Here is a 25,431-nt window from a genome sequence, read left to right as displayed (position 1 = left end):
TCTTCAGAGTAGGACTTTAGTGGAAGACCATTAATGTCTTGCCTTTTAGGATGCCCATTTACCCAAGTAAAACAGATGCTGGAAGGATGAATTTAATAATTTAATCTAAGAGGTAAGTGTAATATGGTGGAAAGAATAATGGGTTGAGAGTCAGGACCTGGATTCTAGTTATAGTTCTAACACTGCCTAGGTATGTGACCATGGACAAATAACTTATCCACTGTGGGTCTTTCATTTTTTAAATCTGGCTGAAATGAGACATAGTGTAAGACGTCCTCAAGAATACTTATTCTTGGGGACAGCTAGATGGCGCAGTGGATAGAGCACTGATGCTGGATTCAGGAGGACCCGAGTTCAAATGTGCCCTCAGACACATAACACTTACTAGCTGTGTGACCTTGGGCAAGTCACTTAACCCCATTGCCTAACCCCTGTCCCGCCCCCCCAAAAGAATACTTATTCTTATAATCTTTCTTTTCCTAATTCATCAATATTCTCCAATGCTTGTACTAGAACCAAGAACAGATATGGGGTTGATTTCCTGATCCTCCCAGGAATACTTTGATGTGAGAATACTCGCTTTGGGCTTCCCATTCTATCTCTGTATTGTCTGGATGTTTTCACTGTCTTTTTTGTTGCTTGACAAAAGTCTCTGGATCTTGGTTTTGAAGTCAGTCCAGTCAGCCAGCATGTATTAAGTGCCCATTATGTGCAGGCCCTATGTTAAGAGCTGAACATATAGAGAAAGGCAAAATCAATCCCTGATCTCAAGGAACTCATAGTCTGAGGGGGAAGACAATATACAAACAACTATGTAGATTTTTAAAGTTTAAATTGGACATAATCACAGAGGAAAGGCACTGTGGGAGGAACTGGGAAAGACTTCTTGCCAAAGGTGAAACTTTGGCAGAGACTTGAAAGAGGCCAGGAAGTGGAGATAAGGAGAAAGAACATTCCAGGGATAGGAACACCCAGAGAAAATGGCCAGAGTCAGGAGATGGAATGTCTTGGGTGAGTTAAACATTGAAGAAATCAGTGCCACTGGACAGTAGAACGTGGAGGGAGGAGTCCTGATATGAGGATCTGTGCCTGCATATTTTAATGACATTTGAGTTGCATAGTTCTTATTCTTACAAGAGGTCCTTTAATCGTTTTCTCTACATATAAATCTCTGTGTTGCAGAAGTTTTCAAATGTACTGTAGAACAATTCAAATTTAAAATTATTTTTAGTCTCCATTATTACTGGTAGTAATTGTTCTTGAGCTTATTATTTATTATTGATTCCTTTGAAAATTGATAGATATTGTTCGAATTTTTGGGGGGAGGGAGTTTACATTTAGCAGTCCTTATATTTGTGCAGAGGTGTTAGTGGAAAGAGCACTGGATCTATAGGCAAATAAACTGGGTTTAATCACAGCTCTATGACTTATCTCCTGAGTGGTCTTGGGAAAATGACAACTTCATTGGAACTCACCTTCCTTATCTGTAAAGGAAAGCTTGGACCAGATGATCTCTAAGGTCCGATCTAGTTTTAAATCCACTATCCTAAAACTTTGATGTAGTTTCACTTAGGCTGAAATCTGCCTTTTATAGGGACCCTTTGTTGGCTTGTGATAAAACCAGTGAGGGTGATTGCCTGACTCTTTAACGAGTAGAGCCTCAAGGCCCAAAAAATCATTTTGCTGGTTGGTAACAGAGCAGCAAATTAGGTTGTTTTTGGTTTAGAGGAACTCAATTTTTTTTAATGTTTTTTCTTTTGATTTTATTAATTTATTTTGATTTATCAACAATCACTTCCATATGCTTTTGAGTTGAAGATTTTTCTCCCCCTTCCTCCCCCCCACCCTCCGCAAGAGGGTGCACAATCTGATATAGGCTTTATATTTGCATTCCTATTAAATGTATTTTCACATTAGTGAAGTTGTAAGTAAAAATTAAAACCAATAGGAGGAACCATCAGAAAGAGGAAACAAAACTCAACAAAAGGTAAAAATAAGTGATAACGATTTGACTTCCATAGTTCTTTTTTTGATGTGCACAGCATTTTCCATCCCAAGGCCTCTGGAGATGTCTTAGATCCTTGTAATGCTGAGAAGGGTTCAGTTTAACATATTAGTCATTGCATAATGTGGCTGTTATTGTGTACAAAATCCTCTTGGTTCTGCTCACTTCACTCAGCATCAGACCATATAAGTCTTTTCAGGTTTTTCTGAAGTCAGCCTGTTCATCATTTCTTATAGCACAATAGTATTCCATTACATTCATATACCACAAATTGCTCAGCCATTCCCCAATTGATGGGCATCCTCTCAATTTCCAATTCTTTGCCACCACAAAAAGAGCTGCTATGAATATTTTTGTACATGTGGGTCCTTTTCCCATTTATTTGATCTCTTTGGGATATAGTCCTAGGAGTGCTATTGCTGGATCAAAGGGTATGCACATTTTTGTAGCCCTTTGGGCATAGTTCCAAATTGTTCTCCAAAATGGTTGGATTATTTCACAACTCCACCAACAATGTATTAGTGTTCCAATTTTCCCATATCCTCTCCAACATTTATCATTTTCCTGTTTTGTCCTGTTGGTCAATGTGATAGGTGTGATGTGGTACCTCAGAGTTGTTTTGATTTGCATTTCTCTAGTCAATAATGATTTAGAGCATTTTTTCATATGACTATAGATGGCTTTAATTTCTTCATCTGAGAATTGTCTGTTCATATCCTTTGACCATTTATCAATTGGGGAATGGCTTGTGTTCTTTTAAATTTGACTTAATTCTCATAATTTTATAAATGAGGCCTTTATGAGAGAGACTGGTTGTAAGAATCCTTTCCCAATTTTCTACCTTCCTTCTAATCTTAGTTGCATTAGCTTTGTTTGTGCAAAAACTTTTCAATTTAATGTAATCAAAATGATCCATTTTGCTTTTCATAATCATGTTCTCTATCTCCTGTTTGGTCATGAATTCTTCTGTTCTCCATAGCTCTGATAGGTAAACTATTCCTTGTTCTCCCAGTTTACTTATGGTATCAGCCTTTATATCTAAGTCATGAACCCATTTTGACTTTATTTTGGTATATGGTGTGAGATTTGGGTCTGTGCCTAGTTTCTTCCATGCTCTTTTCCAGTTTTCCCAGCAGTGTTTTTCAAAGAGTGGGTTCTTATCCCAGAAACTGGGGTCTTTGGGTTTATCAATAATAGATGACTATAGTCATTGACTACTGTGTCTTGCATATTTAACCTATTCCACTGATCCTCCTCTCTATTTCTTAGCCAGTACCAAGCAGTTTTGATGATTGCTGCTTTATAATACAATTTAAAATCTGGAATTGCTAGGCCACCTTCCCCTGCATTTCTTTTCATTAGTTCCTTTGATATTCTGGACCTTTTGTTTTTCCAAATGAATCTTATTACTTTTTCTAACTGTATAAAATAATTTTTTAGTAGTAGAGGAACTCAATTCAGGAACAGTTTTAAATTGGAAATGGTGAGTGGTAGGATAAGGTTTAGTGTCTAAGGCTTAATGTCATTGGTACTTCACAAAATAGTCTGGTTGTTGCCTTTGGTGAGGAGGCTTGGTGGAAGGAAACCACAAAAAAGATGCAAAGGGCAAAATTGATGAAGAAAGGTCCAAGGGTAGAGATCCCCATTGAGGAATGATAGATCAAAAAGGTACTAGGCAGAGGAAAAAGATATTAGAAATACAGTCCAAGGGTCATAGAAATAGAGTAATGGCTTGAGAGGATAGTATGGAAGAGTTGGGTAGGGTAGAGAGGTTCCAGATCAGAAGCCCCTTTTTCTCAATGTGCTGAATTGAACATTGGGTTTCATTTAGGCTAATGGTTTGGGTTTTTTTTTTTTAGTTTGACCTTGGAGACTTTAATAATATTGTAATTGGAATATTGTTATAAGCTGGTTGTTCAAATAAAGGGTTTTAAGTGTGATGAGGAAGAATTACAAATGTTTATTCCACCATAGTCTATTTTCTTTATTCTGTATTTTAGTATTTGGGGTACTATGTATGTTCAAAATGTGTTTTAAAGTCCTAGTTTTGCTATATATAACCTTATAATCTTGTAAACATATTTAGACTTATTTAGAAACAGGTATCACTTTGGTATTCTAGTTTATTTTCTGTAGGACTACTATGCCCTCTTGAGTACATTGCCTTTTACTTTCTAACTATTTCCTTTTCACTTGAGGCAACTATGGAGAAAGAACTTCGAAGCACCATTCTCTTTAATGCATCAAAAAAGGAGATATTTACTACCAACAGTGGCTATAAGTCCTTGCAGAAAAGGCTTCGTAGTAACTGGAAGATTCAGAGGTGAGTAGTTACTACTATGTTCTATTCTCAGCAACTGTAGCAGCTCTGACATACCAGTAAAATGGAAGACTATTTTCTGAATAACTGTAGCCATAGTGCCTACTAGGAACTTCTCTTTCTCATGTGTCTTTTGTGTTAAAGTGGACCATGTATTAGATTATTTAAGAAGGAGTTGACTATAAAGATAATGAACCAGTAAATAATTACCATTACTTCTCTTGCAAATTATAAACAAATTCTTTATTGAATTCAGTAGGATATCTCAAAAATTACAAAGCAAGAAGTTGTGCCAATATCACTTCCTGGTTTCTTGGAACAGCTGCACCCTTTTCAAAAACTTAAGCTATTCAAATAATTTTGAAACTCATACATGTTTGAATAGGATCAATATAATGGAAAGAAAAATAAGTATATTTGTTTTCCTGTGAAATGAATCTAGAATTATTTAAATTAATAGTGACATAATCATATTTCTAGTTAAACGCCATAATTATTCAGTATTTTGGCTGTAAAGGTAATATTCTTTAATACTGGAAATATTTGAGCAGAGTCCAGATATCACCAACTGGGGATGATGTTGAAGTAGTTCTTGCATTTATCTTTAAAAAAATTTTTTTTAATTCAGAAATTTTATTTGTTTCCAATTACTTATAAAAATGATTTTTAGCCTTTGCCTTTAACAATTTTAAGTTCCAAATTCTCTTCTACCCACTCCCCTCGTTGAGAAGGCAAGCAATTTGATAAAGGTATATATGTGCAGTCATGCAAAACATATATCCATATTAGTCATGTTGTGAAAGAAACATAGAACAAAAAACCCTCCAGAAAACATAAAGTTAAAAAAAACCCCAGTATGTTTCTATCTGCATTCATATTCCTTCAGTTCTTTCTCTGGAAGCAGATAGCATTTTTCATCATAGGTCCTTCAGAATTGTCTTGAATATTTTTTTTTGCTGACAATAGGTAAGTCATGCACAATAGCTTTTACTGTGTACAGTGTCCTCCTGCTTCTGCTCATTTCACTTTGTATCGGTTCATGTAAGTCTTCCCAAGTTTTTCTGAAAGCATCCTGCTTATCTCTTCTTATAGCAAAGATTCCATCACAATCATATATACGAACTCCCCAATTGATGGACATCCTCTCAATTTCCAATTCTTTGCTAGTACAAAAAGAGCTGCTATAAATATTTTTGTACATAGAAGACCTTTTCCTTTTTTTAAAATCTCTTTGTGATACAGACATATCAGTGGTATTGCTGGGTATACAGTTTTGTAGCCCTTTGGCCATAGTTCCAAAATGCACTGCAGAATGATTGGTTCATTTCACAACTGGTGGAAGGTTATCCTAAATTAATTCTGTAGTTCTTCCCATGCTGTAGTTCCATAACTTGTGCTCGCCATGCAATCTGCAAGACAGAATAATTCAGAAATGATTCTGGGCTACATATTTGCTTAATTTTCCCTTTTAGTTTAAAAGATGAAATCACATCAGAGAAGTTGATTGGGGTAAAATTGTGGATTACTGCAGGACCAAGGGAAAAATTTACAGCTGCTGAGGTAAGAACTACCTTATAAATAGGTTGAAGCTAAATCTTGTATAATATCACAAACTACTACTGGATTTATTAGTTTCATCTTAGCTTCTGTGTTTGTAATTAGAAATAAGGTGATTAAACTAGAAGGGACACTCTTTAAATTAAGAGTATTCTGAATAAGGTAGCTAGCTTTTTCTTTTTCCTAATACATAATATCTCAATCTTAATTTGGCCCATAATAGAGTTCTGGCACTTTTCATGCTGATATTCTTTAGATATCACATTTAACATATGGAGCAGGATTTAGAATAGTTGTTTTTTTCTTTCCTTTTTCTTTCTTTTTTTTTTTTGATAGTGGTGTAGCAGTGAAAATAATGCAGAAGAATTAGGGTAGCATAGGGTAGATTACGTTTGAAATATAGTCTTATCCTTATATTTGTAGCTTTTTTGGTGAGGCTGAATGGTATTAGGGATAGAACACTGACTTTAGAGTTAAAGACTTGAGTTTAAATCTTGTCTCTTCCTCACCACTTAGTCTAATCTCATTGGTCTCCCTTTTTCCAACCTCTCTTATCTCCAGTACATTTTCCACAGAGCTGCCAAATTGGTGTTCCCAGAGTATAGGTCTGACCATATCATTTCCTAATTAAAGAAGTTGGGGCAGCTGGGTGGCGCAATGGATAGAGCACTGGCCCTGGAGTCAGGAGGACCTGAATTCAAATGCAACCTCAGACACGTAACACTAGCTAGCTGTGTGACTCTGGGAAAGTCACTTAACCCCAGTTGCCTTACCCCCCCCAAAAAAACCCCAAAAAACCTTCCTAGTTAAAGAAGTTAAATCTTTTTCCATTAGCTCCATTTATCTTTGTGTACTATTTATCTGTACAATATTTATCTCCTTCTGGGGAGAACATAAACTTCTTGTGGGCAGGGGCTGACTCATTTTTGTATTTGTATCTCCAGCACCTAGCACAGTGCTTGACAGAGAATAGGCAGTAATAAACACTAGTTGATTGATTCATTAGGCAAGGCTCTGTGCCTCATCAATAGAAAGACAATAATAACACTTGTACTGTCTACCTTACAAAGTTGTTATGGAGAAAGCATTTTGTAAGCCTTAAAGTGCTATAGAGTAATGTTATTATCTTTACTTTTTTCCTGTTAAAGCTGCTCATTTTTGCTTTGAAAATTCTCTTTGGAATTAAGTTGATTTTGAGTGGTGTTGTTGTTGTTGTTGTTGTATTTCATGGAGAATGAAAGACCCAACTTATAGAAACTGGGAAATAAAGAGTTTGGAAAATACTTTCTTGCCATAAAATACAACTTAACTAATAGAATGTTGCTTAGGTTCCCCTGCTGTTACTTTTATGGTGTGAAGAGAGGAGTCTGAGTGGTTCTGATTTTATATGGATGCATTTCTCTTCTTTTCCCTTTCTCTTCACCCTTAATATTTTATCTGCTTAGTCAAACAGCTGATCAGGATGTGAGAGTTAAAATTTTATCAGGTGGCTGAAAGAAGAGGAGACCTCAGGTGGCTGCTTAACTTTGTTACTATGTTTTTATTATTAAAAAATGAACACGTTTATGCATTTTGTCATATGTCTACTTTTCTAAATTTTACCTTCTTATGATGATGGTTTCTTCTGTTATTAAAGGGTTTCTCATCTGAAAATTAATCTTCGTGAAATGTAATAATTGAATCATCAATATTTTGGAGCTTTGCATTTAAAGACAGGCTTAGCTTTGTGCAGTGATCTAATAAAAGGCTTACTTATATTCATATTTTATTGCTTTTTAAAGTTAAGACTTAAAAATCTAGCTATAACTGAGTATTTTTATCTGTAGTGCTTGAGAGTAATTCCTCAGATATATTTGTATTTTTTTCTTTTTATAGTTTGAAGTGCTAAAGAAATATCTTGAAAGTGGCGGAGATATCCTTGTTATGCTAGGAGAAGGTGGTGAATCCAGATTTGACACCAATATTAACTTTCTACTAGAAGAATATGGGATCATGGTTAACAATGGTAACCAAATTTTTTATAAACTTGTGGCCATGGAAGTAATATTTTCAGCTGCTATTTTTAATCCATAAAATTTACCATTTATTTGTAGTCTAGTCTATAAAATAATTTTTTTTCTTCTCCTGAAGATGCTGTGGTGAGAAATGTATATTACAAATATTTCCATCCTAAAGAAGCTTTAGTATCCAATGGGGTCTTGAACAGGTAAACATATCAAAAGCTTTAATATTATTAGTCATTCTCCTCAAGCTCTGCCACTTTACTGCTCCCGCCACTTTTAGTCCATGTTTTGCGGATAATTTATCTCCTTCCATCTTGTAAATTATGGAACCTACGTTCTTGAGACATAAGTCAGAATTCACCTTTCTGCTGCATTCCGTGAAAAGAGAGCTTCATCCTCTGGTACATTTATTACTTATAACTTTCTTGCCTCCTAAGGAGTGTGTATATTAACATCCATAGTGTTGTACTTGTTATCACAAGAGTGTAATTGTCTGATTACATATAATACTGTATAAATCAAGACAGGCATGGTCCCTCCCTGCTGGTATTTTATAATCTAAGGTAATCAGCTGAGAAAGTATACCCAGTCCTTGTGTTGATAGTTGGTTATGTTCCTGGAAAATGTGCTTTAAGCCCAAACAACGTAAGCAAATATGAGTTTTTCATGGAAACAATATTATGTTATGGGGTTGTGGCCCAAACCACGGGCCTGACTTTTTACACAAATGGTTACAAACACCATATTTGTTAACTATAAATATTATTATTTATGGTGTGAACTAAAACAAGTAGTACAAAGTAGCACCCCAGTTATGCTAAACTTAACATAATACTATATTAGCTTGTCATATAAAGTTCTTATCCTTCATAATTTCAGCCTTAGTTTTGCTGTGACAGAAGATAGAGAAGGAATGTCTTTGTTAGGTTTTTGTGTAGCTTAAAAGGAGTGGAAAGGCATTTCAGGAAAAAAGGAACAGCATAAGGAAAGGTAAGACTGACCATGGAATGTTTGTAATCAGTCGGATGGTCATTTTGGTGTCTCATATTTGAGAGTAGCTAGAGATAATATTGACTAAGTAGAATATGAAGTCAGATTGTGGAGGGCTTGTAATACTAGGTTATGGAGTTTGAGATTCATCATGTAGGTAGTGGGGGACTATTCGTTGTATTTTGAGCAGGGAAGTGGTATGATCAAATTAATACTTACATTAAGTATAACCCTTAGTTTTGGGCCTAGTGTATTTAGTGGAGATGATGATTGAAGCTTGGAAGTTGGGGAATAATATTATTCGAGGAAGGTTTCATGGATACTGCACGACTTGAGCTTTTTGAAAGAAAAGGATTGCACAATGATGGCATTTCTGGTAGATATCATGGCCCAAAGGTGGGAGTGTTATAAATGTACATAAAAGGGGTTTAGTAAAGTTGTAAAGATCTTTGGATATAAGTAGGAAGATATAGGAAGATAAATGAAAATAAGAGACTCCGTAATACTTTGATGAAGATCTCTGGAGCTTAAGCATATTCTTGATATATGTCTATATATTTATATGTATACATACATACATAGAGATATACATATGTTATATGTTATAGGCACATGTTTCCAGGAACTAAATAAATAATATTTATTGACATGTCAAGAAGCATCTATTAGTAAACCAGTTGCTGTGCTAAATGTTTGGGGTGCAGAGAAAGGTAAAAATACTTCCTGCCCTCAGGGAATTCATAATTTAATGGGTAAGATAACATGCAAACATCTATGTACAAACAAGACATATACAAAATGATTTGGAAGTCGTCTCAGAGGAAAGACATTAGCATTAGGGTTAGGCTCCTTGAAGAAAATGGGATTTTAGCTGAGACTTGAGAAAAGTTGGGCAAGTCAAGAAGTAGGGACAAGAAAGGAGAGCATTCCAGGTTTAGGGGACAGCCTGTGGCTGTCTAGTCATGTAGTTGAGAGATAGAATGTCTTGTACAAGGAATAGTAAGGAGACTGGGGTCATTGGATTGTAGAATATATAAAGGAGAGTAAAGGATAAGAGGATGGGAGAGGAAGATGGAGCCAGGTTGTGAAAGGATTTAAATACAAGATCGGAGCTTTTGGGGTAAGAGGATGGGCAGAGTAAAGATAATGAGTAATATTTTGGACTGTTTGAATTGAAGGATGTTCCAGTTCAGGATATGCTGTAGGCAATTGGGCATGCAAAACTCCAGAGGCTGGGAGAGAGCTTAGGGCTAGAGAAATAGATCTGATAATTATCTACACAGAAATAAGAATTAAATACAGAGATCACCAAGTGAAATAGAGCAGAAGGAGAAATTTAAAAAGGACCTAGAACATTATCCTGGGTATTGACATGTACAGTTGGAGGGTATGACCTAGACAAAGGTTCAGCAAAAGACATTTAGAAGGAGTGTTCAGACAGTTAGGAGAGAACCCAGAGAGACAACATTGTTAGGAAAACCTAGAGAAAAAGGCATCAAAGAGAAGAGGGTGATGGACAGTGTCAAAGGTTGCAGAGAAGTCAAGAGGATGAGGCTTGAGAAAAGGCCATTGCATTTGGCAGCTAGGAGATCATTGGTAACTTTGGAGAGAACAGTTTTCAGTTGAATGATGAGGTCAGAAGCTGAAGTGCAAAGAGCTAAGAAGGGAGTGAGAGTTAAGAGAGTGGAGGCACAGATTGAGTTTAGCCACAAAAGGGAGGAAAAATATAGGAAGATAAGTAGCAAGGATGAATGGATCAAAAATGAGGATTAGACACAAATCAGACACCTTTCTGCTGTGGCAAGAACTGTTATAATACAACTTTCTTCTCTGTCATACATTTCTACCTCGCCAGATCTTATCCATCCATTTTTCAGGCTCCAGCTCAAATCCCACTTCTACAAAAAAACACTCAGCCTCCAATTCATCCCTGAAGTCCTTTAACGCTAATTATCTACCAGAGGTGGGAAACCTGCAGCTTCAAGGCCACACATGGCCCTCTAAATCCTCAAGTGCAGCCCTTTGACTGAATCCAAACTTCACAGAACAAACCCTTTTATTAAGGGGATTTGTTTTGTGAAGTTTGGATTCAGTCAAAGGGCTGAACTTGAGGACCTATGGGGCCACATGTGGCCTCAAGGCAGAGGGTTCCTCACCCCTGGTCTATAACCTTCATTCATTCAGGTACTTAATCACAGACTGCCCTGCACCATTATTAAACTTTGATGTACGTGTGTCTTTCTATCCAACTAAATCAGAAGTGCCTCTTGGGCAGGAACTTTGGGGGTGGGAGCGAAGACCTTAAAATAGTCTAAAGTATTTGCCTTTCTGCCTTAGATTGTTTCAGGGTCTTTTTAAAAAAATTCTTGCATGCTTCTTAAGGCCTTATATTCTTTGGTATTTACTGGACATAATTTGTATTAAAATTCAAGGTTGTTTTTTTTTTTAACCAAGTTTGTATTTGCTTCTTGAAGGGAAATAAGCCGAGCTGCGGGAAAAGCTGTGCCTGGAATAATTGATGAGGAAAGCAATGGAAACAATGCCCAGTAAGTATATATTCTTAGTCTCAGGTTTTCTTTTCTTTTCTTTGAAGTGTTAACACTAGGAATTCCAGGATATCATATAGTTGTTTTTTAGTTTCTTTATGCACTCTTATTGCTGAGTTAATAGTTAACTAAGGGGGAAACCTTTTAGCTTTAGATAGTATTGCTGAGATGGGGTGTATGGGATGTTCAGGGAGGACTAGCACCTTTGGTGTAAGGGCTTACCAAATCCTTTTCAGCGCTGCTCATCCATCTTTGGTGTCTACCTTTCACCTAACTCTCACTTGGGATTCCAGGAAACTGTAGCATGTGCAGCGACCAAACCCCAGTAGAACCATTTTGACAAATAGGCCTCAAACCCATTGGTGAATTAGGGAGGTGTTTTATCCCAAGCATGTGAAGGCTTCCCCTCCGTGGAATGGGCAGATGAGAACAGTTTGTTCCAGTGGCCATGAAGGCAGCTGAAGCAGGTGCTGTGGATCACTTGGAGCTTGGTCAGACATAGAAGATGGCAAGGTCACCCACTGCATCCCAGGCCATTGCCAGTCTCTTGACTTTTGTCCTGCCACTGGACTTTGATGACTCAGGAAGAGAGAGTAAGGCTGATGACTTTGTGCAACTCTGCCTCACTAAAATCCAATTCATGCAAGATATCACCCATGATTTCATTGGTTCTCTTCAAAAAGGAAAGGCAAACAACAACAACTCCTGAGATAATTAGGGAAGTAGCTGAAGTTGAATGTTTTGTGAAGTGAAATGAAATCTATTCAGGTTAAAGCAGTCTTAATAAGATTTAAGGTAACTAAAAAAGGCAAGTATACCATTGGATTTTGAGGTGGGAGAAATGGATTCTAACTCTGTCTCTTTCACTAATTTTTCTTCTTTATAAAATGGGGATAAAATGTTCTTACCTTTCCCAGAGAGCTGTTAGGAGGATGACATACGTGACAATTAAAAAAAGCAAAAACTGCTTATATAAATGTAAGGCATACCATCTTTCCCCTTACATAATCTTAAAGTTTAAGGCGTACTAGGGTGATCAAAGCAAATGAGCTTAAAACTCTTTAAGATGCTTATCTAGCTTTTACGCTGTTGTTCTGGTCTGATCATGCTAAGTTTTATCACTGTATATGTATTATTGTTCTCTGTTGGTGTCTTGTATCTCTACCAGAACCAGATTAAAAGTTCTTTAGTGATTGGTGGGGACTATGTCTCATTTAATCTTTGTAACTCTGACAGCCCTAATCTTGCTATGCACATAACACTTAATAAATGTTTGCTATGTTATATTTGTTTTTGTAATATGGCCACAATCTCCTTAACTGTTGAAAGTCTTTCTAGATCTTTACAACATGTTTAAATGCCTCAGTGCTATCAAAGAGTGGCATTAAAACCTTCATGAGGGTCAGCTTCTCTTTCTATTTACTTCACTCTCCCCTCCCCCACCAAAAAAAAGTCCTAAATGGCTTATTTCTTAATGGTAAAGTCTTTTAATACATGAATGAGAAATGTAAGTAGTAACTATGGCAGTGTTTACCATTTCCCATTTTTCTTTTACTTTGCATCTGAATATATGAATAATGCTAGTGCATTATTTACAGTATAGTGAGCTCCTTGAGGGCAGAGTCTCCTTTTGACTTTCTTTATATACCTAATGCTCAGCCCAGTGCTTGAAACATAATAAGCTCTTAATAAATGTAAGTTTACTTCAGTTGTTCCCATTTGTAGTTTAGAAAACCAAGGCCGGTGTAAAAGATTCTTTTCTGATCAATAGATTGGGCATCATTCTTTGTCAGTCTTATCAATTGTTTATATTTTTAACACATCTGAACTTTTCCGTAGGGCTCTCACCTTTGTATATCCATTTGGTGCCACACTGAGTGTAATGAAACCAGCAGTAGCTGTTCTATCAACTGGGTCTGTCTGCTTTCCTCTTAACAGACCCATTCTGGCTTTCTACCACTCTAAGGTACAAATTTCCTTGAATTTGTCTTTATGTATTACTTGACACATACAGAAAGAGCTGTTTAAGACATTTGGACCAATTTGTAACTTGTAAATACCCTTGTCCACAGCTACAGGCTCTTCCCCTTAGTACTTTGTAAAGTTACACCCATTCAGATGCAAATAGATTTAATGAAATATCAGAATGCACTAGATTATATGGTATGATGCTGCTAGAGTCAGTTTTAGCTTATCCCAGGAAAACTGAAACTGGAAAAACAATGACCAAATTCTTGTCCTAGACACCAATTCTTGTCTCTCTCTTTACTTAAGAAGATTATGTGCCTTTGCTGTTAAAATAACATAATACATGTGAAGCATTATTAATAAAAGGAGTTTTGCAAATATTCTTCCCCAATAGCTAGAAACATTTTCAAATGAAAACAAAATGATGTTTAATAATGGAAGCTAGATGTGTGTGTGTTTCCTTTTACATGTATGAGTTTACATCCACAAAAGATAGTTACACTATTTTTAAGTGCCCTTGGTATAAACATGTTTTAACAAATCAGTTATATGGAAAAATCCTAGTGATCTGCTTTCTCAACTGTGAACAGAAATACTTCTTTTTAAAATAGTCAGCACTTAATTAATGTATACCCATTTTAGAGTAGTCATTACTTACTGAATGAATACTCAGTATACAGAACACATTACCCAGCCTTGAGAATTCTGCTGTGTACAGCTAGGTCCCTATTAGTACAAACAATGACTCCCTCTCCTGAAGTGGTTTCATATATTCAAATTAGCACAATTACAAGTTATAATTATGTAAAATATGGTAATTGGTTCCAGCCCAATGGAAATAGTGGTAATTTAAATAATACAGCCACTTCAAGGGATTTGCTGTTTGCACTGATTGAGACCTGGTAGTATTTGTACCAGCAAGAGATTATTGTCTCCTTCTTCCCTAGAAATGGTAATCGTGATTTCTCCTGACTTTTCTGTGGTGCTTTGTGAGCACATTTTCTATGAGTCAAGTCAGTATCATGAGATCAAACAATGATTACTGAGAATGACCTCAGAATCCTATTAGAAATCGTTGGCAGTTCCCTGGGTTAGAAATTGTGAATGGCTCCTTGTTTAATGTTATTTACATCACTAAGTTTGTTGTTATCCTTTTCCAGCCCTTTTGCTTTACTAGAATAGAATTGTTAATATGAAGGGCAGGGAGAGAATTGGTCTTTAACTAGACATCCTTTTTCATTTAGCTGGAGGAAATTATAGACAAAATGCTGGAAGAGGAAGCTGAAGACAATGGTAGAATCTCTGTCAGGGCAGAAAAAAGGATTAGAAAGAAGATCTATAATCTATTTGAGAGAAATGAGGTAGGGAAACGATGGTGATATTAGGGAAAGGAACATATAAGTTACCTATAGTTTTGTTTCCAATCACAGCAATATTCAGTTATTTGTCCTTTTGTGAAACTCTACCAATTGTAACCTCTATTTGAAATAGTCTTGAATTATTTCCAATGGCTTTTATTTCATTCTTTTGCCTCCTTACTCCAGTGCCCTAATCCAATGAATGAATCAATTTTAATGTGATAGCCAATATTAATTTCCTGAAAGGATTTTTTTGAAACTTGTAGAGTTTGCACTTTTGCATCATCCAACTCATTAAAATGTTCAACTCATTAAAATATACAAAATACCTGCCTCGGATATAATTCTGTTTATTCGGTGCCAAACAAAGCTGTTCCTGTACCTCTTAGCTATAATAGCTTTAAAAACTGATTTTCAAACTCTTAAATGTCTTCATGACCTGATTACACATTTACTAGGTCCTGACTCCAATATATAGCTTACTTTTGGATCTTTTTCTTTTAAGAACATGAGAAGATAATCATCCTCTCATCATACAGGACAATAAAAATGGGGGAGGGGGAACACATAATAAAGCTTGATTGTCATTGTCTCATGCAAGTAGTATTACCTTTAAAAGTCAAATAGAAGAATATGCAAGAATTTAAATGAGAATGTGATTTGGATCATAGCACATTATGGCATTATATTGTGTATATCCTTGGCTCTTTTGCAGCAGATATAGTGTTTGTTTAGTACGTGTAATTTGTTTAGTTTATAATGTACTCTGAGCAACCTTAGATTCTACTGTAAATGGATAGATGGTGATGAGAATAAGCTTGTCAAGTTGTGCTTTTGACCTGTGTGTTTCAATGTATTGCCTGTCATTGACACAGAACCAAGGTGGAAAGTTGGCAGTGCTAGGTTCTTGCCACATGTTTAGTGACCAGTATTTGGATAAAGAAGAAAACAGCAAAATCATGGTAAGATTTTTTTGGAATGATTATTTTGTTATACAATGAGTATGTATCATTTTTGTGCCATTGGTGCACTCAGTCATTTGTAAAAACAAGTAGATGTTAGAGAAAATGCATTAGCCATTGCTATTCCAACTATTTCATTAGGACACCATATATGAAAGAGACCATATTGAAGTGTGAGAGCCTCAACTGATGAGCTAAAATATGGAAACAAATCTCTTCATAGTATTACCAAGGGCTGTAGCCTTTGGAGTCAGATAAATCATTAATAAAATGATTCAAGAAAAGAAGACTCAGGTTGGGTTACTTTAAATGATACATTGAAAACTGAAGAAACAGTCTTAATTGCTATGATGAGAAACTGAATTAGATCTTTTGTTCATGGAATTTATATAAAATTTGATTGTCTTTATAAATACTCTTAAGTTTTATACAGGTTCCCCCTCAATCAGCCAAGCATTTATTAAGTGCCTACTGTGTACCAGGTACTGTGCTGGGTCCTGGGGATAAAAAGACAAAAAATGAAACAGTCCCTGCCCTCCAGGAGTTGACATGCCATCAAGGTAGACTACACTTACATATATAAGTAAATGCAAATAAGTACAAGATATTTAATTCTAGGAGGGAAGGTACTAATAGGTGGGGAGAGCAAAAGAGGCCTCATGTAGAAGGAGGACGTTTAAGCTGAGTTTTGACAGGGACTAAGGATTCTAAGTGGCAGAGATGAAAAGAGGCTGTATTTCGAGCATGTGGGACAGCCAGTGCAAAGGTGTGGAGATGGGAGATGGAATGCAAGTGTAAGAAACAATGAGACAGTCCTGTTAGCTGGACCATGAGAGTGCATGATGGAGAGAGTAAGGTATGATAAGGCTGGAATGTTAGGATGGCAAACAAAGGAGTTTATGTTTATCCTAGAGACAGTAGAAGCCACTTAAGTTTATTGAGTAGGACATTGGTTTGGGGAGACCTGCACTTATTTTGGCAGCTGTGTGGAGGAAGAATTGGAGAGGGGAGAGATTTGAAGCAGGGAGGCCAATTAACAGACACTCTTGAAACAGGCCGGCCAAGAGGTGATGAAGATCTGAGCAAGGATAGTGGATATGTGAGTACAGAGAAGGGCACATATTTGAGAGAGATTGTGGAGGTAGAAACAAGAATGCATATGTGGGGATGAGAGTGAGTAAGGAATCAGGGATGACAGAGGTTGTGAATCTTTGTGACTAAAAGGAAAGTGGTGCCCTTAACATAAATAGGAAAGTTGAGTGGCTGGTGGTGGGTTTCAGGTGTGTTGAGTTCTAGATGCTTAGAAAATATCCATTGGAAATGTCCAATACACAGTTGGTGATGTGGGACTAGAGGGGGGCAGCCAGGTGGCGCAGTGGATAGAGCACTGGCCCTGAAGTCAGGAGGACCTGAGTTCAAATCCGGCCTCTGACCAAACACTTGACATTTACTAGTGTGACCCTGGGCAAGTCACTTAACCCCAGTTGCCTTAAAAATAAATAAACAAATAGGAGGGAGGGAATTGGCATTTGTTAAGTGCTTGCTATATGCCAGGCACTGCTAAGTGTTTTACGAATATTATCTTACTTGATCCTTATGATAACCGTGGTGCTATTATTATCCCCATTTGAAGAAACTGAGGCAGAGGTAAAGTGACTTTCCCAGGATCATACAACTAGGGAGTATCTGAGGCCAGATTTGAACTCAAGTCTTTCTGACTCTAGACCCAAGAGCTTGCTCTAGTGTACTATCTCACTGCCTAGGATGGGGACTGGGTCTTTGATTTCATTGGTATAGGGAACTCCAGAGTGAGGAAAATCCCTCTATGACTGCAAGTCAGCACTTTCTCTGAAACTTATAGTCTAGGCAGCTAGGTGGTATAGTGAATAGAGTGCTGGGCCTGGAGTCAGGAAGATCTGAGTTCAGATCCAACTTCAAACACACTGTGTGACCTTGGGCAGTTCACTTTACTTCTGTTTGCCTCAGTTTCCTCAACTGTAAAAGGACGATAACAGCACTACCTACTTCCTGGCGTCGTTATAAGGGTCCAACGCGATTATGTTTGTATAATGTTTATTTGGTATGGTGCCTGGCACTTAATAAGCACTGTATAAATATTAGTTACATTAAGAGAGTTGCCTAGATCACTGAGAAGTTGTATAACTTGTCCAGGATCACAACCAGTGTATGTTAGTGGCATGAAGTAGTGGGTAGGGCATTATACTTGAAGACAGCAAGACCTGGGCTTAAATCTTACCACAGACTCTTACTAGCTTTTTGACCATGGGTGAGTCACGACATCTTTTTGCCTCAGTTTTCATATCTCTAAAATGGTTGGACTTGATGGCCTGGCTCTTTATCAGTTACAGCATGCTGGCCTCTCCATCTGTATAGAGATGATATTCAAACCCAGGGGAGTCAGTGAGATTACCAAGTGTGAGAATATGTATACAGAAGACCCAGACAGAGCTCTGGGGTCCAACATCTGTTAGGGGATGTAATATCGATGATGAACTAGCAAAGGAAACTGAGGAGTAGTTAGACTGGTAGGAGAACCAAGAAAGTGAATGATATAAGAACCCAGAGAGGAGAGAGCATCCAGGCAGGTGTGGTGGTCAGTGGTGTCAGATGCTGCAGAAAGGCCAAGAATGATGATTGAGAAAAGACTGTCTCATTTAGCATCAAAGAGATTGCCAACTTTGGAGGGAGAAGTCTCAGTGGAGTTGATAGGGTTAGAAGATAGATTGCAAGGGATTTAGAAGTGAAAGAAAAAAAGAAGTAAGGTATTAGGTATAGACAACTTTTTCTAGAAATTTGGTAGGGAAAGGGGGAGGAGAAGTTTAGAATGAAAGCTTGAGGGACCAGTAGGATCTACTGCAGCTCTTTTAAGGATTGGGGAGTGTGGGTAATATTTGTAGGCAGCAGGAAAGGAACCAATGAATAGGGAATGATAAAGAGAGAATGATTGTGGCAGCAATCTGCTGGAAAAGATGAAAGGGGATGAGATGAAGGATGGATACATATTGTTAAAGAGCTGGCCTTGATGAGAAGGACTGTTGATACTTCAGTAGAGTAAAGGAGGAGAGAATAGAATTTAGCTTCTAAAGTTTAGGATAATACATACTATTAACAAAATCCCCCTGTAATGTGGAAGACCAAATTGGCTCTTGCAGATAGACTTTTAACACTAAAACCATGAGATTTTTTTTTACCTTTTTCATTTCTATAATTTATTTTATGTTTGAAATTTTAAAAATTCTGATAGTTAGAAGTTGTGACTGAGTGAGCTTGACTGATTAGTAATATTAGACTAGTGATGTTTGTTTAATGATATTTTAAAGCTGGACTATGTCATGGATCGTTACTTTAAACTAGAGGTAGCAGACTCACAGCCTACAAAACTCCTGAGTACTACAGCCTGAACAAGTTTAAAGAGTAATTGGGAAATATGTAACAAAATAAGTAAAAATACAACACATCATAGATAATGTGAATTTGTGATTTTCTAACTCAGCATGTGGCAACAATGATCCATTTGTATTTGATTTTGGCACCACTGCTTTAAACTATATTACACATATATTATACTTGCTTTATATTATGAAATGTTTTAAAAACTAGGCATAGACTCTAAATTTTGGTACTGATGCTTGAAAGCTTTGTATTGTGAAATGAATATTTATAATCTATTTTTCAACAAATGAATTGAGGTTTTGTAAAATTTGTTTTTGTGGTTCATTCTGTCTTCTTAAAATGGGCGTATCTTTTTAACTTTTAATGTATGTCAGTGAAATTTGGTATGGAGTTACAGGGGTAAAAATGTCTTAGGAGAATTTATAGACAAAATGATAATTTAACTTGGCAGTAATTGGAAGAAAATTTCATGAATTGCAGTTTTTAAATATTTTATGAGATTACATTGAGAAATGGTTCATGAACAACTAATTTTAGTCTATTTTTACTTTTTTAATTTACTATTTCTCACTTCTTTACTTGGCTTACTAATGTGCTTTGCTTTGCCTCTAGGATGTAGTTTTCCAGTGGCTCACCACAACAGACATCCATTTAAACCAGATTGATGCAGAAGATCCAGAGGTAGGAAATCATTTAAGATTTAATTCACAGAGATAGCATTTCACCATTTTTAACATTCTGAAAGGGATGTCCTCTCCTTAATCTCTATTTTTAAGGCAGTGTTAAGACCTCAGTATTATGAAGACTCTGTGATCTCACCGATGTGAGTTTTCCTTCTTTTGGTACAGATAAGAACTTATCCTTGTATTCTCATCCTGTATAATGCTTAACTGTATTCTTTCAGAGCTCTTCCTAGACTATAAATCCAGTGATAGCCATCCTCTAGGCCTATTATATTGTATGTTTCATTGGATCCCTGAAGCCATCTGTCTATTATTCCTCATTGATGGTCTGGCTAAACATAGATAGATAAGCTGATTCTGAGACAATATCCATATCAGTTATTTTGTCTGTTAACATAGAGTCAGTTTCATTTTTTTGTGATCATGTTTTGGTGATCTCCATGTCCAGTACCTTTTTTCTTTTGTGAGAAAGTGTTCATTATATAAAAAAGGTGTAGATCCTGAGTCATCTGCAAGCATTTGGCCTCTTTTTTTCCCCTCAAACCTTATACTTATTTTCCGGCATAATTTTCACTGTCTTCACAGCTCTTATTTTAGTTAGGGCACCTACCATTTAGGGCCTGCTAACAACAAAATGAAGTTACTATTGTAAAATATCTGGGTTGAACTTGTAAAATCTCTGTTTATCATGAAATAGTCTTTGAGAAATAAAGGAATTCTACTTCAGAATTTTTGTTGTGTATGGCAAATATTAACAGAAAATTTCTTATTGACCCTGTTCAACTTTATCTCTATATTGTGAAGTACCAAGAACAGCAAAATATCTGGTGTGTTCCTTCTAGTTGGTTCATGTATTTATATGAAGCCAAATTTCAACCTTATAATTGCTGTTAATACTAAGCAGTAGGTCTAGAATCTTAGAATGAAAGAGCTAGAAGGACCTTTAGAGATGATTCAACCTACTTGGTTAAAAGATATATATGTTTATTTATTTTTGGTGAGGCAATCAGGGTTAAGTGACTTGCCCAGGGTCATACAGCTAGTGAGTGTCAAGTGTTTGGTCTGAGGCCGGATTTGAACTCAGGTTCTCCTGACTCCAGGGCTGGTGCTCTATCCACTGCACCACCTAGCTGCCCCTTAAAAGATATTTTAAAAGTTATCATTTTAATAAGGTATAACAGAAAGTTCACCTTGTGTTTAACAAGGCAGACCCAAGAAAATCCATAAATAAGCAAATAAAATGTTTCTTTGTTTTGAAATTCTGTTGTGTCTGGCCCTGTTTTTTTCCTTCTTTTCTTTTTTTGATATATTTGTCAGTTGTAAGAAGGGGGATGACCTATGGACAGATAGCTCATGTGAACACATGAATAACATTGTTATTCATGAAGCTTCTGGATATCTGGAGGAAGGCGCCTCACAACAGTAGGTGGATCCTCTGTGGAGAATGTATGGGAGGACATGTACAAGAGAGGCATAGGATTTGAAGGCATGGTTGGGTTGGAATCTGTCCTGGTGGAGGAGGCAGATCATCAGAATAGAGAATTCAGGATGTGCATGAAGTTCTTCCAACCTCCCCATCTGACAGACTTCTCTTGTCTAAGCCAGACTCCCAGAGGGGACTTGATCTGTCACATGTCCCATAGGCTGTTAGTAGCAGAGGAGGGGGCCTGGGCCCGACTCTCCTGACTGTTTAATACTCTTCTGTTTGACTGTCCAAATGCTGAAGACAGAGAAGGAGGCAGTCTGTCTACACTGTGGAACCTCTCACTTCACAGGATCAAATCTGAGGTTTCTTCAGACTTTGAGGGGTGAAATTGAGCTAAGATTTTTGTGGTCATGCAGATCAGCACCATTTCTGCCCCTTCTAGTCTGAGAGGGCTGCTGGGGCCTTGCCAGATGAAGTGACTCGCCCAGGCTCCCACAGCCAAGATGTGGCAGAGCTAGGACTTGAACTCAGGTTTTCCTGGCTCTGAGACTACCTCTCTTTTCACTCTGCCTCTTTCTAAAACTTCTGAATTGTGGCTTTCTGAAGTTTTAATTTTGTGGTGTTGAGAACTGATGTACTTTGTCCTGTATCATATAAAAAGCAGAGAGAGTCCTCATTAGGAAATCCAAATCTTCTTGTTAATGGAACATATTAACTAACTAGGTAATAATAAATATTAATTGTAATTAATTACAATTGGTAAAAATTACAGAAAGATTGCTCATGATAGAAATAAAAAATAAACACCAATGAAAAGATCCAATATCAGAATAAAAGTTAGCTATGTACATTTTTTGGGGGGGAGAAATGCCAATTTTTACTTTTTATGAGAAGTCTATGGCATATATGAAGGGAGAGCAATGGATTTCAGTTAGAATTTTATGCATCGTGTCTGGAGAGGGATCTATCCTAGTAATATATAATATGGGTAGGAAAAGGTTTAAATAAGACACCTCAGTGCTAGCTATTCTGGTCTTACAGCAGTTCCTATGCATCCCATTTTCCTGTTCAAGCTGTTGTGAAGTTGTAAAGAGAAAAGGAAAGACATCATGTGAGGGCAGTAGTGGGATGTTCCATCCAGTGTCACAGATCCTCCCTGTATGTCTGCAGATTTTACTAGGAGCCCGCAGGAACGGGGATAATAAGAAATGACAGGGACAAGCTCTGTAGCCATCGGGACAGAGATGTAATAACCTTTTAGGGACCATGATGCTGTTCTCCTTACTGGTAGAGGATACCTAGAGTTATGGGGAGGAAGGGACACAGATCAGAGTGAGAAAGGAAAGGGACCGCAGATTAATTGGGGTTTTAAGTTTCAAGACTTAAATTTCAAGAATTATTTTTTAGGAATTTTAGAAAATCCCTTTGCTTTTCTGCCCTAACCTTCCAAACTGAATGAAAGTGCTGGACTTTCCATTCCTTCTATCTGTTACATGCAATTGTTCTGTATAATTGTGTCATGAAAGGTGAATTCCTTTCAGGACTGGATAGCATGAGTATGGTTGAATTATACTTTCTACATAGTACATTTAATTTAATATCAACACTACAAGTTGAAAATGAACCATGACTGAACCAAGTTTTTCCCCCTTATTCTCTTACCATTAAGGTATCAATCTTGTGCTTTTCAGATTTCTGATTATACCATGTTGCCAGATACCGCTATGTTGTCAGAGCGACTTCGAGTGTGTCTTCAGGAAGGTGATGAGAACCCACGTGACTTCACAACTCTCTTTGACTTATCCATTTACCAGCTGGATACCACTTCCTTATCTAAAGTTATCAAGTCAGTACCCATAAAACTTCTCTCTTAGAACTGTATTTTCATTTTATTTTAAGGTTTTGGGGTTTGTTTGTTTTTTGAGTGTTTGCCTTTCAAACATAAATTTAGTCATGGAAGTCAAGGTTGTTAGAATCCTTGCATAGGCAAAAGTAAAATGAAGCTTTTGACTAGGACAACATTACATAGCGAAAGTTTTTGGAAGCATTTCTCTTGTCTTGCTTTGGTTTTGCTCCTTCACTGTCCTTCCTTTATTCCCACAAAAATAACTGGCAGTAGAGTCACTAGAATTGAAAGGGACATTAGAGATCATGTAGTCCAGCTCCCTCATTTGTCTGACAGTAACACTTAGGGTTAATGGTTCTGGTGGCTGCCTTCACTTTTTATTAAAGATGTGATTATCTAGGCATTTATCTTCTGCCAGTCTAGGGTAGTAGAGCTGGTCTGGGAGCCAGGAAATCTAGGTTCAAGTCCTGACTTCTGTGTGTGTTGGCTGTGGTCCTTGGACAAGTCATTTAACCCTTCTGTGCTCTCTCAGATCTGTAAGACTATTATTGCAGACAAGGTATTGGCTTGTGTTGATAGAGGGAGTTTCCTTCTCCAGGAGTTCCATGAAATCACATGTCCAGTCCTAATCCCTGTCTCTGTTTTTTCCCTTCTATACTTTGAATCTCAATGGCTTCTGTGTATCTCCTGACCCATGTCCCATTATCTTTTTACATTATAGTATAGTGGGAAGAGCACTGGATTTCTGAAGACTTGGGTTCGAGTCCTGGATCTGCTTTTTACTAGCTGTGTGGCCTTGGACAAATTACTTTCTGTCTCTGGGCCTCAGTTTCCTCACTTGTACGGTGAGGGGGTTGGGCTGGTTGATCGTTAGGATTCCCTCCAGCTTTAATAAATGGCCAGCTGGGTTTTGTAGTTGTTCAGATTCGGTGTGCTGCCAGAGCTGTTTATGATCACGTGGTTGTATTTTATAAAAAGCCTTCAAAGGGAATTTTTATGGTAACTTTTAAAGTAGCAGGCAAATAGATGATACTACTGCTAGAGTTAGGCTGAGAAAGGATGCTTAGGAAAAGGTTTATGGATGATGCCAGGTTGTGGAAAAGTCAAGAAGGATCAGAATCAAGAAGAGACCCTTGGAGTTGGGAATAATAAGACCTTTTGAATTAAGAACAATAGACCTGTTTACAGCTGGGGATCGCCAGTGAGAAAAGCTATGCTGAGAGGGTTTGAAAGAAGACCACAGAAAAATGAAGTCATTGGCCGTAATGGCATGAAAGTAACTAAGCATTCATAAAAACTCATTTCCTTGCGTGTTGTGGTGGGGGTTGTTTGTTCTTCGTTTTCAGAGAGGACCAGTGACATCACAGGATTATGTTGAGTCGTATGTGAATTGGATTTAAGTGATACAGAGTTGTGAGCCTCACTAGCTCTTTCAGAGTCATTGAAATTCAGTGGCAGGACAAGAGTCAAAATGACTGGCCATGGCCTAGGATGCAGTGGATGACCTTGGCATCTTTGATGTCTGACCAAGCTCTAAGTGCTCTACAGTGCCTGCTTCAGCCTCCTTCATGGCTGTTGGAACAAATTGTTCTCATCTACTCATTCTGCTGGGGGAAGTCTTTATATGCTTGGGGTAAACAAACCTCCTAACTGACCAATAGGTTTGAGGCATGTTGATTACCCCCAACCTGGTTTAGCCCTTCTGCTGAGATGGTTTGAGCCACTGCTCTAGCTACAGCTTCTTGGAGTCACAGGTGAGAGTTGGGTGAAGGTAGACACCAAAGGTGGATGAGCAGCCTGGAAAAGGGCTCAGCAGTCCTCCCACCAGAGGTGCTAGTCCCCCTAAACTCCCCATACTAAGAGGCAAAGGAATGAAGAATGGCTCTCAGGGCTGGGGAAGTCAACAGCAGCTCCCAGCAGGGAGAGAGAGAGAGGTTGGAGGAGGCTGTGAAGGTGCCAGGCAAGGCCAGAGCAAAGTGTGTGTTTTCTCCCATCAGCTCCCCTTTCACATGAACTATTGCTAGAAACTAATGGTTCAGAAGAGGCCTTGTTCCTTCTTAGCTCCCACCTCAATTTTGCTTCCTTCAGTAAGAAGAAGATGGACAAAAAGTGGTATTCAACCATTTTTTTTTTGCCTTTTTTTTGGTGAGGCAATCAGAGTTCAGTGACTTGCCCAGGGTTACCCAGCTAGTAAGTGTCATGTATCTTAGGCCAGATTTGAACTCAGGTCTTCCTGACTCCGAGCCCAGAGCTCTATCCACTGAGCCACCTGACTGCCCCTCGACCACTCTTTAAAATGGGGCTTCCTGGGGCAGCTAGGTGGCACAGTGGATAGAGCATTGGCCCTGAAGTC

General features: G+C 37.6%; 1 protein-coding gene across 3 annotated transcripts in view; it reads left to right on the top strand.

Moving 5' to 3' along the window:
- Nucleotides 1-25,431, top strand: part of IFT52 (intraflagellar transport 52) — a 36,667-nt gene that overhangs the window by 2,733 nt on the left and 8,503 nt on the right. Inside the window, exons 2-12 of one of the 3 annotated variants that reach the window (XM_078150240.1) lie at nt 50-112; nt 4,204-4,328; nt 5,798-5,885; nt 7,758-7,887; nt 8,013-8,088; nt 11,350-11,421; nt 13,261-13,387; nt 14,634-14,750; nt 15,623-15,709; nt 19,736-19,804; nt 22,924-23,078. In XM_078150240.1, the coding sequence (XP_078006366.1) occupies nt 4,210-4,328; nt 5,798-5,885; nt 7,758-7,887; nt 8,013-8,088; nt 11,350-11,421; nt 13,261-13,387; nt 14,634-14,750; nt 15,623-15,709; nt 19,736-19,804; nt 22,924-23,078 (1,040 nt within the window). In that variant the 5' untranslated portion in view covers nt 50-112; nt 4,204-4,209. The remainder of the gene's footprint in view (nt 1-49; nt 113-4,203; nt 4,329-5,797; nt 5,886-7,757; nt 7,888-8,012; nt 8,089-11,349; nt 11,422-13,260; nt 13,388-14,633; nt 14,751-15,622; nt 15,710-19,735; nt 19,805-22,923; nt 23,079-25,431) is intronic. The other 2 variants (XM_020998633.2, XM_020998634.2) reach the window with 2 other exon arrangements.

Source organism: Phascolarctos cinereus, unplaced genomic scaffold, assembly GCF_003287225.1.
Source record: "Phascolarctos cinereus isolate Bilbo 61053 unplaced genomic scaffold, phaCin_HiC Scaffold_2;HRSCAF=192, whole genome shotgun sequence".
NCBI classification, from domain to species: Eukaryota; Metazoa; Chordata; class Mammalia; order Diprotodontia; family Phascolarctidae; genus Phascolarctos; species Phascolarctos cinereus.
Note: the sequence above shows the minus strand (reverse complement) of the source record. Positions and strands in the feature narration are given on the sequence as shown.